We start from the raw sequence: 19772 nt of genomic DNA on the forward strand, positions 1-19772 counted from the left end.
AGTCTATTGGCTCGCGGGTGAGTCAGTAAGGCGCCGTGCTTCCGCCTGGCCCAATGAGTGCGGCGGGGGGGCGGGTCCTTCAGCGGGCCCAGGGTGGACGCGCGGCGCGGGGGGTGCCGCCATGCCCATGTACAAGGTGAGGCCCTTCCACAGGGCCAGCGGGGACGTGTTGGCGGTGCAGCTGCCCACCTGCATGTACAGTTTGCCCAACCTGCATCGCCGCGCCTCGTCGCCGCAGGTAGGAGCGATAGAGCGGTGGGCGGGCTGGTCCGCACGGCCGGCCGGGGGAAAGGCCTGATCGTGCTGCGGCACTCGTCATGGCGGCCTCGGCCGCGGGCCGGAGCCTGGAGGGCCAGGGCCGGGCTGGGTCGGCGCTTCCCCCGGGCGGGGCGTGCTCTCGGGGCTGGGGGAAGGCGACGGGGAGCTGTGGGTCCCTTGGCTGGCGGGAGGGCAGCACTGGCTCCCCGTCGCTTAGCGGCTCTGCATCCCTGGGATGCTTCCGAAGCTTCCGGCACTTCCCGACTGGGATTTTCTGGGCTCAGCGGCGCCTCCTTCTCAGGTTTCGTTTCGAAACGGCCGCGCCCGCAGCCCGTGTCCCTGCCCGCGGCGACGTCGCCGCGCCCCTGGCTCGGCTGTTGCCGGTGCTGCCGTGCAGAGAGCAGCCGCGCAGCACACACCGCTTCTGGGCCTTTCGTGAATACGGGGAAGATGCGCAACGCCGCGTCACGCTGCTCCAGTCGCCTTCAGCCCCTCTCGGCGGCCAGGAACGCCTCCCGCTCTTCCAGGCTGCGTGTGGCTATTTGTAGTCTGATGCCGTCATGTCTTCTCTGTGAGCGCTTGCTGTGCCCTCCTCCGTTGCAGTCGCCCCAGAGAGCAGGCTGTATCTCAGGGCATTGTGCACTGGCCCAATACTGGACCCTTAAGAGGTGTTTCCATGTCTTGGCTCTGAGAATATTGTGCAGGTTCTTTCTTTAGCCCTTAGACTGAGAAGAAAGTTTGCCGGTCGGTTGGGCCTCATTAATCCCTGTTCAGAACGCATAGAAATGGATTATCCATATAAAGATTTTTCTAGTTTTCATCTTTTACACGAGTAGTATTGTAAGATAATTGAGGTAACAAAAAGATGCATTGGGATTAACACGTAACAAAGCCTCAGGTCTCCTATGTTCTCTGAAACCAAGAATGACTGTAAAGAGCGATTTCATGAGATACACCATCCATCTAAACCTGCAGCTCTTCTAGCTTTTCATGACCCAACAAGGTCACACACTTCCCTTGTTTGGCAGCGTCAGCACAAACTCTCCATCTGCTCTTCTGGATTGACAGGAATCCTGGCGATGGAACCTTGGTTTCAGGTTTTAATTTGGCCCTTCACTGCCAACTTCTTTCTGTGGGTGTGGTCCCATTTTTACTACACTATTGAGTTTGTTGTAGCTGGAGTTTTAAAAAATACATTAAACAAGAGGAGGTCAGAGTCAGTTAAATCTCTCACCACTCATACAGAGAAAAGATGATGGACAATTAATGGGCGTTCCAGTTACTTGACTGCTTTTGAAGTCTTTCAGCACTCACTGTAAAGTGAGTTATGGACTGTTCTGCTGCTGAGTGAACATTTACATGAGGTTGTCTTTTCCTCCCCTGCAGGAAGAGGCTGACCCCTCACTTCAAGCACTCGAATCCCGCCAGGAGGAGATTCTGAAACGCTTGTATGAACTGAAGAGCGCTGTTGATGGTCTCTCAAAGATGATACAAACCCCAGATGCTGACTTGGATGTAACTAATATAATTCAAACTGATGAGTGTTCTCCTTTGACAAAAACTGGAGCAGACTTAGATTTGATGCTTGGAAAGGTAAGTTTAGTTGAGCATATACATTGATAGCTGCTTTCCTTGCTCTCAGATTTTCAGCTTTGGAAGGGTGGCATTAAAACCTGGGACATACAGAACTCAATGTACAACTTCTATATCCTTACGAGTAACCTACAGCTACTATTTAATTTTGGGCATCCAGATGAAGGTACTAGCATTTATAAATCCTGAACTCTATGTATTCTCACTTGGATGAGTGAGAATGATTGATTAATTTTGAAATTATGACAGTTGGCTTCTTATTACAACTGGAAATTTTAACTTTGGCTTCAGATTGGACTAGAATTTACCTTAGTCCAATCTTGACTTGTATGTTGAAGGAGGATCGTTACTGGTTTGACCAAGTTTTAAACGTCCAAGCCTGATTTGCATATAATTAGAATTTCAGTTATACACATGCAGGACTACGTACACTTTGGTCAAATGAAAACTCCACTACTTCAAAGTCTGACCCAGAATGTGTCTTATCTGCCAAATGTTTTACTTTCCATTCAGGATTACGGTGCCCTGAAAGATATTGTCATCAATGCAAATCCCTCTCTACCTCCGCTGTCATTATTAGTACTACACAGTCTGCTTTGTGAGCACTACAAAATACTATCAGCTGTTCACACACACTCATCGGTGAAAAGCGTGCCAGAAAACCTCCTGAAATGCTTTGGAGAGCAGACAAAGCAGCAGCCACGTCATGAGTATCAGTTGGGCTTTACTCTCATTTGGAAGGATGGTAAGAATTAAATTATCTTGTAGATCGGTATTTTATGGTTTTTTTAATAGAACCATGTCTCAGTTTCCACAACTAAGTTAGCTAGATGGGAAGTGAGGTGGGAGAGTAGGCTGAAGTTTGACAAAAAGCCATCTCTGTAGCCCCAGTTCCTGCCTTTAGTCTAAATACTTAGACTAAGAAAACTGTTGATGAGCTTAATGATGTTAACATCAACAAAATTAAAATCCTGGGGTTTTATAAAGTAGCATTACTGATGTGTTAAAAGTTCTCTGTGATCGGGGATTACTCACTTTTTCCTTTTCTTCATTTCAGTTCCAAAACCCCAGATGAAGTTCAGCATTCAAACCATGTGCCCAATCGAAGGAGAGGGGAACATCGCTAGGTTTCTCTTTTCCCTGTTTGGCCACAAGTACAACGCAGTTACTTCAACTCTGATTGACAGCTGGGTTGATACAGCCATCTTCCAGCTGAAAGGTGGCAGCAGTAAGGAGAAAGCAGCTGTCTTGCGCTCTATGAATGCTGCCCTGGGCAAGACAGCGTGGCTGGTGGGAAACGAACTCACCGTAGCAGACATTGTTGCGTGGTGCGTGCTTCAGCAGACAGGTAGTGTGAACGCTGCCCCAGCCAACGTGCAGAAGTGGATGAAATCATGTGAGAACTTGGCACCTTTCAGCTCTGTTCTGAAGCTGCTAAAGTAGCCTGTCCTCTTCACAATGGCGTGGTTTTAATCTTGCTCCTGCTCACGCCTGGCTGTAGTGGTTTGAGTCCTTTCTGAGATGCATTCTCCTACTACAGTTGCCAGGACTCAAAACCCAATAAAAACATTACAGCTACCTTCTGGGTGTGACCTTGCTTTTTTTTTTTTTGGTAACTGAGGCCTATCATGCACGGTTGTTTCATGATTAAAAGGCTCTAAACTACTCCCACACGCTGCACTTTTAATTTTCCCTTTCTGTTTTTCCCTGTAACCCAAATACTTTTTTCCACAAGTTAAATTATACTGAGGCTAAATGCAATGTGAATTGTTTCAGTTGACCAGAGACTTCTGAACTAAAAAAAAAAAAAAAAGGTAAATGCCTTGAAAATGACAGGAAAATCAAAATGCATTGAAATCTTTTTATGTAAAAAAAAGAAACATTTTATATAACTTAGCATACAATAAAGGTTAATTCTTCCTGTACTTAAACAGGAGAACCTAGTCTCATATGTTCATCTTGTTCTTCAGAAAGCAGTCGTATTCTCTCTCTTAGTTTCTCTATTTCTTCCTCTTGCTGTCTCACCTTCTGTTGTAGGTTGGAAATGACCTGGGAATGAGAATCAGTTCACTTCAGTTAGAGACAGGCAAGGACAATATCACACAGACACAAAGCCAGGCTGTGTATTTGATATTATAACTTAATCCACAAACGAGACAGTGCAGCAAGGAAAGGGAAAATTATAAAGAGCTTTTCTGACTGATAAAAATACCTCAAGATATATGTAAATCGACTTCCAATCTTTACAAAGTTACCTATACTTAATGACCATTTAACTAACTGCAAAGACACCAGAGGCATTAATACAGTGTCATAAATATTGTGTAATCTTAAACTGAAGACCAAAAAATCCCCATAATACAGGCAAGGAAACAAAGGGCATTCTCTGTTTTGTATTTCTTTATCCTGTAAAGGTTGAGGTTACTGGCAAAACTTACATGTTCTGTGGTATGAAACAGTTCACTCTCACAAAGCTGAGCAGCAGTTGGTCTCTCTGATGCTCTCTGACTGGTGAGGAGTTGAACATACTTGGCTTGAACAGGCCACTGTTTGCAAAAAGCCTGAGGAATGTGGCCAGTCCGTAAGCGTGTGAGAACTTCTGTTCTCTCCATTTCTGTTCCAAAGGGTTGGAAGAGTTCTAGCAGGATAACGCCTGTGCTGTACATGTCTGACTGGTAAGGGGGTGAAAAAAGCATACTGGGTAACTGCTGGTTTAACTGCTACATTTCTTTCTCTCATGTAAAAAATCACAATGTGGAAGTTTCATGACAGTGAAGCTTCAAGATGGTATGAAAAGTATCATGACACTACTAAAGAAACACAAAGTCAAATCTATATACACTCCTCCAGATTATCTTAGAAACAGAATTTTTGCATTAGTAGAAAACTAGAAGGCAAAGTTGAAATCTGTATTTCAGCTAAAACAGAAGTAACATCAGGAGAAATATTTATGCACTTGTAATACCAAAAGGCTTGGTTTATTACTATTATCAATCATCATGTGTGACTAGGAAAAAACCCCAGAACACAAACAGCTCCTTACCTTGAAATCGTAGTGAGAGCCCTCCAATTGTTCTGGTGAGGCATAGAGGCAAGTCCCCACTCCTGAAGTATGCGTCAGTCCTTCAAAAAGGAAATTCCAACTTACTGAGCTAGCCTTACACTGTTACCATTTCACTTCAGAACTGATTTAATATCATAAAAACATAACACTCCCCCTTATTTTTTTTACCATTTATCCTTTCTGTCTTAAACCAGTGGTCTGCATCATCCCAAAGGAGGTCTTTGCAGGCTAGTCCAAAGTCTCCTATTTTTACATGACGATCTGATCCATGCAGAAAGATATTTCTGGGCTACAAAACAAGACATAACATATAATCTAAACTTTATCTTCATAAATAATTATGAAAATCCAAAGTATCTAAAATCCAGTGTTTCACAGGTTGTTGAAGATAATTATTTAACACTTTCATTAGCAAGGAAAAAACCCAGTCATGATTGATCCCAAGTTATGTGTTAGCAACACTGGACAGAAAGATCACATAGGAAGGTCTGACAAAAAAGGAAGAGAAGCCAAGCAGGAAAAACAAAGATTTAGTGGAAAGATGAAGTACTTCTGGTTGGTTTAAGTCTTTAATTGATTCACCAAAACTTTTCCTTCAGTCACTAACATCACCTACAATTTCAGTCCCTTAGAGGAGACAGCGACCGTTGTGAAAGACAGCAGTTACTGAGGGATTGTTGTTTTATTTTTTAAAGCAAGGAACTAAAACTTGAGCATACTGTCAAAAACTAATTGAAACTGTCAGCAAACAGAGGTGTAGTAAAGGGGCTTTGCTTATTTTTATAGTTACCCAAATTACTTTTTTTGGTAATTAGGTAATTTAGGTCCTGCCCTGGTTAAGGAAAGACCAAGGCAAAACAAAACCAGTCCCTGTCCATCCCTGCTTAGGACAAGAAAGTGGCTTCACAAAGCAGGAAGCATTTCCAGAGCCTAATCACAATTCTCCCATAACACATATTATCTTTGCTGTCTTCAACCTCAAGTAATTGCTTGATGAACTTACTTTAATGTCTCGATGCATCACTCCCATGCTGTGGATGTAGCACACTCCTTCTAATAACTCTTGAAAAATTTTCATTGTCCAGTGGACGTCCACAAGGTGATATGGACCTTAAAACAATTTAAAATCTGGATTATTTCAGCTAATTTTACTGAGTTATTTAAGTGTATGGTGGTATGTCTTGCTGAATTCTGTTTATGGATGAATTTTTCAACAGAATGAGCATAGTTTAAAAATGAAATTTCCTGTGCTTCTCAGATAATATTTTTGAAACAGCAAAAAGTCACTAACCTCAGAATTCCAAAGAGGAACATGAACATACATTTGCCTGAAAAAGATACCTCCAGATCCTGTCAGACAGTTATTTGACAATTATTTGTCAGATAGTTAATTGATAGTTAGGGTTTCTGAATGTCTAACCTATGACAGCATTCACCTTTCCTGACACCTCTCAAACTGTGTGAAAATGGTGTTTTGCAAGGTCAAATGCCCTAGTAATCCTGTCATTCCCTGACCTGGAACATCATCTTTTTAGCTTATGAAAGCTAAACATCATCTTATGAAAGCTAAAAAGACGATGTTCCTGGTCAGGGAATAATCTTTTGGTTTATGAAAGCTAAAAAGACAATGATTACAGGCAGATTAGTGGCAGTCACCTGATAGTTAGCAGGGAAACCTCACTCCATTAGAGCAACAGGTTTATCTTAATAGTGATTAAAACTCAGATTAAACATTAAACATACAGTTTATGTCTTACAATCTGTTAAGCATATGCTTTTTTTACACAACCAACCCAGAGAAATGAACATGTCTCTAATGCTTTAAGAGCATTAGACTCGCTCTTCCAACTGTCAACAATTACTGAGGGTGGTTTGGTATCGGAGCAGGAACTCCTCTGGCCACTCCAGCAAAATACATTTTAGATCTTTTAGATCAATGACAAATTAGTCTGTGTAGGAGTTTTGATCCCCAAGAACAAACTTAAAAGCTTTGAAGTATGTTGTAGCCTGCCTGGAACAAGAGATGTATTTGTATTTCCCACAGCAGATAAATTAGCCTGTGAAGAGCTCTGTTTTTATAGCAGCAAGACTACTACCAAAGCAAGATTCCCATTATCTAAACAGCTTACTGAGGAATTGCAGATTCTGTCAATAAACAGCTTTATTCCAACAAACCCAGGCACAGATCTCTCCAGGTAACAACTATGCCTCAGGCATACATTCATTTTTCTGGAAGAGCTGTCTAAAACTTGTGAACTTAAATCTCTTTTACAAGCAGCTATGATAAAAAGATTAAATATCAGCTGATATTTGATGAGGTGAATAAAGAATCCAATGAAGATCTATATTACAAGCCACATTAAAGCAGGCAAGTGGACTTCCAATTAAAAAAAGATAAATATTTGCTTTATAATGATTAAGTGAATTTTTAAGACAGTCATGAATCTTACTGGAAGCTTCCTCTGTTCTCTCATTGCACCTTCTGTTACGGTCAGCGATCCAGTCCCACAGGGATATTTCACACAGCTGCATTTGTATGTAAAGCATCAAACGATACTCCACCTAACAGAAAAACAACAGGCTGTGATTTTACCACTGCAGTACGACCAATACTTCATTAGTTATTTTCTTTAAAGCTAACAATCCCCCAATTTATTAAACAGACACCAACATGACATTAAATGCAGTATTACTAATCCACAACATTCAAGAAATAGATGCAACAACACTACATTAGGATTTTTTTTTTTGCTTGTTCCTCAAATTTTAACAACGGTTACATGATAAAAGCTAACTGAACAGCCTGCTACGTGCCCTAATATGCATATCAGAATTTAAAAGCTTCTAGACATGCTGAACAGAAGTTCATTCTGGCTAGAGAATAGCATAAATTAACATAAAATAACAAAAATATTCAAGCCCTTGATAAGAATTGTATGATTTATTAATGTATGTTCTAAATCTGTAACTTCATACTTGGTTTCTGATTGTGTACTAGACTGATAACCTGGACAACTCATGCAAACACCTTGAAAACCTTGGATTTCTTATGGGAGAGAACTCCAAATGATAGCAAAACCCTGAAGCATTCCAAGGCTGGCTGCTACACAAAACATTTCAGTGGTATGAATGCAAACAGGCTTTAGAAGCATAGCAAAGTGTTGATTCCCTGCCCTGATCTTGCTTCTGTTTTTCACATGTAATCCTCCACTGCAGAGGCACGACGTTACATACCTACTTGCTTTCAGAGAATCACAGACGCGTAGGGGTGGGAAGGGACCTTGAAAGATCATCTCGTCCAACCCCAACTACCTACACACTTTCATCAATAATGTGTGAATTAGCCACCATTACTGAAAGCTGGAAATTTCCAAGGTTGATGTCAGGGTTTCTATATGCAGGAGCAGTACTTTTTATTCATGTAGGTACTCTGAAAGGACCAGAGATGACTGACACATTGAAACTCACTTGTAGGAAGAGTTTTACCAACTCTGGTCAGCTTCCCTGTAATGGTGTCACCCACTGAAGTAAAAACTCCCTGTATTTTTGACTCTAATCACAGTCATTTCTTTTTTAAATTTATCACTGTAAATCATTCCTGTCTACCAAACTCTATTTTAAAACATCGTTAAGTTAGACAGTAGTTAAGTATATTTAAATGAGAACTGTATTCACCTCACACTCGCCACAGAGAGCTACATCTTTCTTGGAGCATTCTTCAGTGCAGGACATGCTTTCAGTGCTGGCATCCTGATCCAGCCCAGAATGAGATCTCTGTGCTGAATGATTTTTCACATCAGCTGATGTACTACTAACACCACTTACAGTGTCTTCTTGGAATTCTATGGATAATTCACGTGTATTTGGTTCTGTACACTGTTTACTATTGCTGTTTGTAAAATCATTCCTTACATCCATCTTCTGCACTGAATCACTGCCTGGATTTTTAAGACTGGTACTGTCACAGGACTTGTTCTCTTGTGAAGTAAGGTCAGCAAAGATAATTGAACTATCACTGTCCATACTCTGAACACGACAGCGACCACTGAAAATAACAAAGTAGGAGAGAGGAATCAAAATAACGTAAAATATGTAGAGTTTTATACCACCCACTGGTATAAATACATTCTGAGAACTTTTATTGGTTTTAAATGGCAATCTGCATTCCAGAGTAAGAGTTCAGCTGCTCCCCCACATAAAACTTTAGGTTCACATAACCAACAGTGTAGGCTCCAGCCTTTTTAATACCTCCCCCCAGCAGGGTTTTCTGACAGCTGACCCAGACAGCTCACAGATATGCACAGTCCTAGGTCAAAGTATGACTCATCTCTGTTTCTTTAACTTAGGAAGTGATGCTGTATTTCTCTCAGGAATCCATCTCCTTATTAAAAGGGCTAATCAATACTTCTGAGGAACAGGAGGCCTCATCACTCTAGTAAGATCCCAGAGTACCCAACAGTGCTGGCACAGAGCTTGTGAAGCAAATCTGAAGCCCAGTACTGCATTCAGATCCAAGGAATGCAGAAGTATCCAGTAACATTCCTTCAGCTTACACAACAAAGAGAAACAACAAGGACAATCAAGACTATTTTGGTTATGATTTGGAAGCAAAAAGCACTTGTGCAATGTATGCTGAATTCTGTACTCTTTTAACATCACTTTAAAATAGCCAAACGTTATCATTGAGATTTACAATCCTTACTTGCTACCTTCTTGCTCCAAAGATAATGGCTTCAACTCCATTACTGTTTGATCTGTTGGATGAAAAGATAAATATGGTATTTTACAAACCAAAGCATTTTACTACACTTGTACATTTAAGCTACAGCACCTTACTGAATTTAACTTCATTGCCTGTAGGTATCTTTTTCTCTATTCCTGCTTCTCCAAAAGGTGCTTGTTGGTCTACTACACAGGAACCCTAATATGTTTTTTTTCTTTAAATGAAAAAACGTATCACATTAAAGGGTTGTGCTGGGTTCTCTTACTCACCTACATTTCACCTTTAAAAATTTAGCCTGTTTAAAACTAGGGCTTAGGATGTGTGTGATAATACACAGTTAAGGAAGCAACTCCACAAGGCATCACCCTTTGCAACACCCTGCTGCTGTTTTGACAACACTTGGTATTTTGGAAGTAATTTTCATTAGAGTTGTGTATTTATGTGAGAAAAGCAGTTTGTCTTAGCATCCAGAAGCAAATATGAAACACCCGCCTCATAAACCAAGGTACTCATTAAGTACCACAGGACCTACCTTGAGATCTAGTTATGTACTTATATGATTACTATTAAACAGTAGGAGTACTCACAGCACTACAACTTGCATTCTTTGAGATTCTGGGTATCATTGGTTTCAAAGTCTTATTACACTGTCAACTTCCTACACATTTTCTTTTGCACTTACAGATAATGCAGCATCAAGTCACTGACTTGGAAAGCAATAAAGTCTCATAGAGCATAAGCAAACCTCCCACTAAGAGGGGATCAAAAGATTTAAGTGCTGCAGGCATGCCGGGAAAGGACAAGAAAGGAAGGGACCAAGGGTTTAGGGTTACAAAGGGACCAAAGGACAAAGTGTGGGAAGAGCCAAGAACAGAGAAACCAAAGAGGAAAAAAAAAGGAGCAGCAAAGAAGGTGTAAAATTAACATACATAGATAAATTCTCAACAGTTAGAGACACAAAAAGACTCCAAACAAATAGATTGCTCTGTCACTGCAAAACTATGAAACACAATTAATCACATTTCAAAATTCTCCTGTAGAAAACAAAATAAGAGGGAATCTTTTTTTCCCCTCATGACATTTTCTTCAGTTTTTCTAAGCTCTTCCAGACAGGAAGAAGCATAATGGGAAACTTAAGACTAGTTTTGCTGTAAATCTTGAGATTTCAAAACATGCTAGGGTTTTTTCTGCTACTCATCACTTTCCCTGGTATCTGAAGTGTCTCATTCCCCAGTATTCAATCTTCTCCTCACCAACCCACTACTTTCTGCATTAAAAGGTTTTCATTGCATTCTCTGAATTTCACACAACTTTAAAATCCTCCTCGTATATTACCAGACATGAAGCTAATACTTCCACTGTTCCAAATTCATCATTAGGTAACAGAAAAGTTACTGGGCAAGAGATTGAAGTGGATGGAAGGACACAAAGACCTGGTGGTCACCTGTACTTTGCTTTTTATTGGTTGCTGTAAGGAGGGGAAAAAACAAGTTATTTTCTCAGAAAACTAATATCCTCCTGCAAGTGACAGTACAGAGGCTGTAAGTAGGATGCAAGCAAGAACTGCACAATATGCTGTACTTTCCTTTTGGGCGTACTCTTTGAACTTGTTCCATCCAAGCAGTGTGATAGCCCACAATATTAGGATGCTGCAGTCCAGCCAGCACTTTAACCTCCCGTAGCACCTGAAGAGACCAAAAGAAACAGTGTGACTGTCCTTCATTCTGAGTGCTTAGTAAAACCAAAAGGTAACAAAAAACCCCCACACACAGTTTCTGACAGCGAAAGAATAAATGAAATTATTGCAGTAATGGAGAAAATTTGGAAGCTTTAAAACAACTCACACTTTTCAGTTGCAGAAATGATCAAATTCAAGTTAATAATATTTTCTTTCAATGTACTTAAATACCTCTTATTTACCCTTTTTTATTAGGTATTGATAGAGCCAAATCTTCAAAAACTCGGCATAAAACCCCCTGTTATGAGTTTTCTGATGTTTTGGGAGTTAACAACTGCATTAGTAAAAAATCAGGATCAGCTAGAGCAGACAGGGAGTTAAATGAGAGAAGAAACACAGGAAAAAAAAATACCTTCATGCAGTCTCTTCTTGTAGCCTTCTTAATGTTAATTTTTTTAATTGCATAGAACTGACCATCTAACTTGTTTCTGACCTGAAAACAATTGCAAAAGGACAGAAGGAGATGTTAAGGTGTTTAGAGTAACGCATTGTTACATCTTTAGAGCCATCTATTTTCTACAAATTAATTTCTGGGCTCCATTCATGTAACTTCTCACCCATATCAGACTGGAACTGGGACACTCTATTTTTGTCTTCTTTCAAGACCACAAACACCTAATGCAATCTTTGTGAAATAAATAGCTTTACAGCTATCTTTCCAGTGACAAAGAACCACTGATAGCTCCAGGTAACTACTTAAACAGCACATATTACATGGGGAACTTTAGTCTGACCACACACTACAAGTATTTAATACAATTCAACCTTGGGTTGGACAGTTTATGTTCATATTAAGGCTGGGTTTTATTCAAGAAGCCACAATTGGAACATTGGGGTGTGCTGACTAATCTGTTCCCATAGCTGTTTAAAGCCAATATATCACAATAATTCCCATGAGAAATTAGGGGTTTTCATTCAGTTTAAATGCATCAAGTAAAACATCTGACATATCCTGCTTTCGATGGAGAACAGAAACCACAGCTAGACATCTTCTGAAATGAAATGCCAACATCATTTACATGTGCAGGTTGGTGCCTGTTCTATTGGAAAATTATGATTTTTTGTTTTCCTTAGAAAGTAGCACAGTCAAAACAGTAACTCTAAATTAAAAAAAAAAACTAGATAACTGATCAGTTATAAACAGAAGGTAAAGAATACCTTGTATACTTTACCATATCCTCCTTCTCCTAGCCTTGCAACCTCATCAAACTCATTCAAGTATCGCGAAGTCTGTGCTTCAAAGAGAACTTCTTTTTCCCTGATCAAAACAAGTTAGGCTGCATTAAACTAATCACAACGTATAAATACACTGCTTACACATGTACACACTCTAGAAATACCACTTACATTACAAAAAGAAGAAAATACTCTCATGTTACTATAGTAAATACTGAAAACCAGCAGACTGCAACAGCATGCACACGTGCTACAAATCCACACTCTCTGTTTAACAGAAGCATTATGATGATTGATTTAAGTTTATCCTGGATAAACCTTGTTTTCCTGAATGGTGACACTAACTGCAAGAGTTGTGCTGCAGGAGGAATTTTCACTATGAGAGTTTGGAATGATTTGCACTTTTTGTTTCAGAGCCAAAATGTGAGATGCAGTATTAACTAAATTCTGAGTGGAGTACAAAACTTTAGGGAGGGAGTCAGGTTTAATATTTCTAAATCATTTTAATACATACCCAATTGCACGAAGATCTCCATCATCAAGTTCCTATGAAGCAACAAAATCCAACATAAAAACATGACACACAGAGTAACAGGTCCAACATGCCATCTGCAGAGACATCTTAATCAAAACAGAAGCAACAACTGTGTTCTTAGAAGAAAATGAGGTTACTGATAGCCATTCACATTCTGCAGAGAGCTTCACAGATTAAAGTATTATTATCCCACCAGTAATCTGCTAACATCTCTCTGATGCAGAGATTACTGCCCTTTAGAGTTCTGCTGGCAAACAGGATAAAATGAGTGCTATGAAATGTGCTTAAGACAAAATTAACTAGCTTAGTTCAAGCAGTAAGATAAGCAAACTGGTATAATTCAGCCTGCAGCACCTTAATGCTATATACAAATCACGCCCTCTGCTAAATAAATACTAGGGTGTTACCATAAACAACTGAAACAGAAGTTGAAAATGGATCTGTTCACTGTTGAAAAAATGCTGTAGTGATACTTAAAACACCTTGTTTGTATTTATAAGGAACAATATACTGCTGCCTTCAAAAGCTTTGGTTTGCTCCTACAGAAACCAACAACTAAGATAGAAGCACCATATTGTACAATGACTGAAAAGACCCAATCCAAGGTTAAAAGAACACCCCAACAGAAGCTTCTTTGGCTACAAGAATTTGGATGCATCAGTTCCTTAACACAGAGGTTGCCAGAAAAATTTAACAAATCTTACCCCATTAAGTATTTGTCGACTAGCTGCTTTCATTAGTTCAGTAATGGCTCTATTATGCTGCAGTCTTACAGTACTAAATTCATCACAGAAGGCAAAAGGAGATAGCAACCCCGTTCTGGTGAAAGCCTGTCGAAGTACTGTACAAAGGAACAGAGAAAGGTCACATTAAATTAAGCCCACTGGTAAGACCTTGTGAACAGCTGTTTTTTAAATGAGAAACTTTATTTGAAATACAGTGCCTCTGAAAAAACAGTCACTCCTACTCTAATGCCTTTTACCAGACTCACAGCAAAAAAACCCTAATTAAATCCAAACTAGAGCTGCTCTGTGGGAATCCCTTTGCATAACACAGTTAACTGCGATGTCCTTCATGGTCACAACTGCATCTCCTCCTCTTGCTCAACTCAGCAGATGAATTCTAAGAACATCCACCCATTCACATGTCACCCTTGGAGTAAATCTCATCATTGAAGTGAGAAGTTCAAAGCCTGTTCACAATTATGAGAACATGTTTATAATATAAAGTGGCAATGTCCGGATTTTCTAATTCACATACAAACTCTCACATTTGTGCACATGCTCAGAGTGGAGAATGAAGTCACTCCCCTCCACCCCCTGCAAAGCACCACATCTTCCTCATTTGGAGTAAAGCAGTGCTGTGGCAGACAGAAAACTGGCACATACTGGAGACGGGTGCAACTGTGAAGATGCTACAAAAACTTACTTAGAAGTTTTAGGAGTTCCAAAGCCTTACAACCAACTTGCTCCTAAGAGGTTTTTGAGGTATTTCTTTGGCACCAGTATTTCACAACTCTGCTGTTACTTTATCTTTTAAAGAAGGTGAAATTAATTCTAAGTGAAACAGAAGATTTTTGCTACACAAGCCTTCCTATCCTTGCCAACATTACACCAGCCTAAACCACAAACAGATAAGATTATTGCAGTGTATTTTTCTTTTATTTATCGAGTTTATTTAACCTGGGAAACTGGCAGTTTAAACTACACCAGTGGAGGAAGGTCATTTTCCATAGATGTACACCAGGAAGCTGAGCAGCTAAATATTTTGCGGGTTTGAGGTTTTTTTGTTGTGGTTTGTCTGGTTGTTCCTCTCAGAAAAGGAAGAGATTTGGTTGGGATTTTTTTTTCCCCTGATATTTTCGGTTCCAATAGAGACAACAGTAGGACCCAGGGCCAATCATCTACATTACACTTTTAAAAGAACAGTTGTCTGCACTGCTGATACCAGATGCTATAAATGGCTTCAATTTTAAGTACATTTTATTTTATATTTATTCCTACAATCATGTATAGTAAGGAAAAAAAAACCCTCGGAGATTGTTTCTCAAATGCAGTAAGTATGGGCCTAAACGAACAAAATACAGGTAAGTTCCGTACCAAAAAGACGTTTCAAAAGAAGCACTTCACACCTACAAATCCAAGCTCCCTAAATTGTCTCAAAAATCTCTATGGGAAAATAAAGAGCTTACAAAGGTATTTACTTTGATTTTCACAGACCATAATTTCCTAAGATTTAGTGATGACTATGCCAGTTATTTCTATTTTTATATTAAATTTCTCTCCTGTGTGTTCAGAGCAGGCCTAACAGCCAATTTACCCTGCTACCCTCCTCATGACGCAATTCACATGATTTAGCTGGAACAGAACTGCCTGACCTTTGCATCTACGACAATATTCTGTTACTGTTTTCAAAAATAAGCCCCATTCCCAATTACGTTGATTCAGGGCGTTCATCCGCCTCTCTGAATTAGTCTCAGTGGGATGAGATCTACAGCTCCACAATGATTTTACACCCTAATTCTGCACAGAAGAATCCAGTTTGCATTGAAATAAGGCAGTTTAAGAGACAGGAAAGAACTCCTCTTACTAACTTCGGAACAAACACCTTGAATGCACCGGGTTGTGCGTGTACATGTGGCAGAGATGCTCCAGCAACGACACAAGCAGCAGCTGGTTTTGGATGGTTGAAGTGAAGTTCACAAACTTTTGGGACCCGTTGGCAACACGCAGCTCTGCCGGCACATCCGATTCTGGAAAGGACAGTCAGACACACGAGTTCAGGCCTCAGAATGCCTATTTACATCAAAACCCACAGGGCTGCAACACAACCCTGGCTCGCTAAAGGCACCGCACGAGCTGCCACTGAAGGAGGAACTTAAGACGCTAATTAGGAAGCGAATTATAATTAATTTTTGTAAGTGCACATAAAAAGAACCTAACCGGAGAGGACGAGGCTTTCCTCGAGGGAAGGGGAGCTGGCACAGCGGCCTCAGGGCAGGGAGCCGGCTGCCAAGGGCCTGCCCGCTCTTGCATCACCCCCCCGCGGCCTCCGGTTCCTCGAGGCGACGGGGAAGGAAGGAAAGGAGGACGGCGGCGGTTCTACCTTCCCTCCCACCCTGCCGACCGGGGGCCCCGCCATCACCCGAGGGACGGGAAGACCTCCCCGCTCCCCAGCGCTACCACAGGGCCGCCCCCCGCGCCCCGCTTACCGTCAAAGCGAGGCTCCGGGCTCTCCTCAGGAAACTCGATGGCGGGCGGCGGCGCTCGGAGGGCCGCGGCCCCCGGCGGGCACCCTCCTCGCCACATGCCGGGCCCTGGGGTCCCGGCCTTTCGCCGCCCGCCCCCACTCCCCGTGGGCGGCCGCGGGGGCCGAGCCAGCGTTTGCGGCTGCTCTTTGAGCGCGGAGCAATTAACCGGAGGAATAAATGGGAGAGAGTGAAATACGGCCCGGAAGGCAGGTACGAGAGGGAAAGCTACTGCCGAGGCAGGGGCTCGCACCGAAGCTTCGCGGAGGGCAGCCGAGCCGTCCCCTCACGCAGCGGGGCCGGCGGACACCCCTTACCTCCGCGCAGGGCCGGGGCTGCCCGCATCGCCCGCCGAGCCCTCGCGCGGCCCCAGGCCCGCGCCGCCCCCTCAGCCCCGCGGGAGCCCCCTCGTCGCAGCGTCCTCGGCCCCGAGCCCCTGACTGGGGGTCGCCGAGCCCCCTCTAGCGGCTCCCGGCAGCGGCACAGGGGCGGTGCTGGTCCCCGTGTGACCCGGAGGAGCTCGCTTCTCCCCGCCGCCGCCGCCGCCGCCTCCTTTCCTCCCCCCGCCCGCTTGCCCGGCCGGCGCCGGGCCCCGGATGCAAGAGGCCGGCGGAGGGACGTCATTGTTCCCCGACGGGCCGTAACAGTAGGCGGAGCGGGCCGGGCTGAGGCGGGGGCTGCGGCGAGGGGGACCCGGCAGCGCCGAGTCAAGCGGGGCCGAGCCAGGTAATGGGGCCGGGGGGGAGAGTCGGGCCTGGCGGCGGCCTGGCAGAACCCGGCAGCGCCGCGTGTGTCTCCCTGCCTGGAAATCAATGGGCCGGGGGGGAGGGGCCCGGGAAAAGGAAGGGAAAGCGCCCGGCGGGAGCAGCCGGCTCTGCCTCGCCTTGCCCTGCCCAGCCCAGCCCGCCGGGGCGCCGGCCGGGCGCTCGGCCGCTGCCCTCCTGGCTGGCGGGCAGCCGGAGGGGGTGGGACCCCCGGGCGGGGCGGGGCGCCGTCCCCAGCACGCGGCGGAGGGACTCAGCCCCGCCGCCGCCGCCACCCCCTGGGCCGGCGGGACCGGCCCCCTCCCGGCGCGGCGGGGGGGTGGCGGTGACCGCTGCGATGCCTCAGCTCCGCGCCCGCCGCCTCCGTTAAGGCGACGGGGTCCCGCCGGTGCCCGCCCGCCTCCTCCTCCTCCTGCCGGCGCGGGGACGCGGCATTGCTTCCCCACGTCCCCGGTGCCGGCGGGAGGGCGGCCGGGTTCCCCTTATCCCGAGTCCCGCGGCGTGAGCGGCGTTGTTCCACGCTCGGCGAGGCGGCGGCTCCCCGCGGGGCCTGCCGCCTCCCGCTCGGAGGGTTCGGGTTCGATTCGTCTCCCCTTCCCGGCCCCCCCACCGCGGCTCCCGGCGCCGCCCCCCCACTCCCCCCCGCCGCGTTGCCATGGGCACGGAGTCGCCGTTGGGCGATGCCTGCCGCGGTCCTGCCTCCGGACGGGCTGTGTGGCGCGGGCCCGGGCCCGGAAAAGGCGGGCGTTGAGGCGGCGCGGCACGCCGCTGGGCCTGCCCCCGGTTGGGGTAGGGACCTGCGGGGCCGGGGTGCGCGGTGGCTCGTCGGGGCGGTGTGCGGAGCCGCTTCCCGGCCCCCCCTTGCCTCGCGTGTCGGGTTCGGCGTTGTTTTGTGTGCCTTCGGGCTCTTGGCGCTCCCGAGTACGGACATGTTGCGTGCGGGCGAGCTGCGCCCGCCCGTGAAAGCGGCCTTTTATTGTCGGTGCCGAGCCCTCCCCAGGAGCGCAGACCCTTCAGAAAGGCAGAGCAAAGGGGCGGCCGAGTCGGCACCGCCGGTAATAAAAAGCCGTCGGAGGCGGATGCTTTCATTCTGAACGGGAACAAACGCGTTAAACGACGTGGGGTTTGGAGCCAGGTTGAAGGCGTCGCGGCCCGGGATGAGCAGCCGAGCGAGCGCCGGGGCTGCCCGGACTCCCGCGGTCTCCAACCCCGGTGCCGCCGCACGAAGCCTCGGCGCCGAGGAAGCGGCGGCTGGGTCCGGGAGCCGGGCGCGCCCCGCCTAAACGGGGCCGCGCTTCTCCTGCGGGACTGGCTGCCAGTGCCGGGTAACGTCACCGTTCCAGTCGCCTTGCCTGGCTGTGGTGGCCGGAGCATTTTTCGTTTAAATGAAAGTAAAAGTAGCGCGGCGTGCGTGTGTGTGTGTGTGTGTGTGCTTGTGCCCGGGCTGCTGCCTCCTTCCCTCTGCGTTTGTGTTTTCCTTGCGGTGGTGCCGGTGTGGAAGCGGGGTTTGCCGTGTAGAGAGAGATGTAAACCGGCTCCGTGCTACGGTCGCTTTCTATCGCTCCTTATTTCCCACCTGGGCGGTTTGGTGTGGGTTCGCTATTTATTGATTACTGTTTTTTACAATCCCTGCTGAAAGAGTTTGTTTTGCAGTGAGAGGAATGCGTAATGAAGCGCAGGTTTTGTGCCTGGGATCTGGTATAAAACCTGCTGGAGCTGTGATTTATTGTATGCAAAGTGGAGTCCACACATCAATATTTCGGTCCAAGTGATGCCTTTTGTAACGAGACCGCTGAACAAAATGTGAACGAGCCTGATGCCAGACCCCAGCTGGGAGGAAAAACAACTGTTTTATCCATTTTCCTTTTCAATACTGTGCTGGGGAAAGTGTATTACGACATCTGCTCAGTGCACACTGCAATGGAAACTTGTGTTCAGCAGTGGTACAGGAACAGAATCTGTATGTGTGTTGAACAGTGGGAGAAAAAAGAAATCAGTGTTTGTAGCTTTTATACTTTTTTTTTCCTCACAGAGTTATGTCCAAAATAAGAATTATGTTGGCGTATTTTGAAAAAGTAGTGGGTCTGATTTATGCTTGCTGGCACTGATACTCACTGTCATATAGTGTTTGATATATGGTAACATGTCACTTGGTTGTCAAAAGTAAATTAAAAAAAGTATATGAGGCTTACCTTGTTGGTCAATAGGATGCACAAGCTTTTTTTCTGACGATATTCTTCTGTTTGCCTTTCAGTGCAGTCTTGATTCTGGTTTTTGTCCCACGAATGTGCTTTGAATATGTTGTTAACGCTTCCCCTTTCAATTGGGGGGAAGAAGGAGATGCCACTGGTATGTCCAACTTCAAGATGGGGTCTTGTATGAATATCACTGAGCCCAAGAACTGTCATCTTAGTCTTCCAAATGGCCATGGATGTCTTCTTTTCTCAGTAAAACAAGAATTTTCCAGTTCTGTACATTCTCAGAAATGGAAAATGTGTGTAGAGTGGATTTAAAATTGAAATTATAGAGGGGAGAAGGTCTAATTAAAGGCTTTGCACATAATTTGTCTATTGTGGGACCAGAAGTTCTCTGATGTCCCGCGTTTTGCTTAACCTACCTTAAGTTTTATCAATAGCAATCAAGTTGTGCCATAAATCTAAAACTGCTTTATGCT

The 19772-nt window shown here is 44.6% G+C and overlaps 2 protein-coding genes across 2 annotated transcripts; one reads left to right on the plus strand and one right to left on the minus strand.

The window, feature by feature from the left end:
- Window positions 1-90: 90 nt before the first annotated feature.
- AIMP2 (aminoacyl tRNA synthetase complex interacting multifunctional protein 2) lies at window positions 91-3782 on the plus strand. The gene is made up of 4 exons (XM_084271115.1): window positions 91-238; window positions 1645-1851; window positions 2365-2596; window positions 2909-3782. Exons 1-4 carry the CDS (start codon window positions 122-124, stop codon window positions 3292-3294), a joined length of 942 nt encoding a protein of 313 aa, XP_084127241.1. The 5' UTR covers window positions 91-121; the 3' UTR covers window positions 3295-3782.
- On the minus strand, window positions 3699-16496 carry EIF2AK1 (eukaryotic translation initiation factor 2 alpha kinase 1). The gene is made up of 15 exons (XM_084271114.1): window positions 16299-16496; window positions 15681-15839; window positions 13792-13928; window positions 13067-13098; window positions 12535-12634; window positions 11729-11809; window positions 11224-11323; window positions 9618-9669; window positions 8591-8960; window positions 7366-7477; window positions 5919-6025; window positions 5084-5204; window positions 4895-4974; window positions 4290-4523; window positions 3699-3900 (listed from the first exon to the last, which is right to left on the minus strand). Exons 1-15 carry the CDS (start codon window positions 16393-16395, stop codon window positions 3778-3780), a joined length of 1905 nt encoding a protein of 634 aa, XP_084127240.1. The 5' UTR covers window positions 16396-16496; the 3' UTR covers window positions 3699-3777.
- Window positions 16497-19772: the final 3276 nt, after the last annotated feature.

This window comes from Gallinula chloropus (genome assembly GCF_964237585.1).
Source record: "Gallinula chloropus genome assembly, chromosome: 15".
NCBI classification, from domain to species: Eukaryota; Metazoa; Chordata; class Aves; order Gruiformes; family Rallidae; genus Gallinula; species Gallinula chloropus.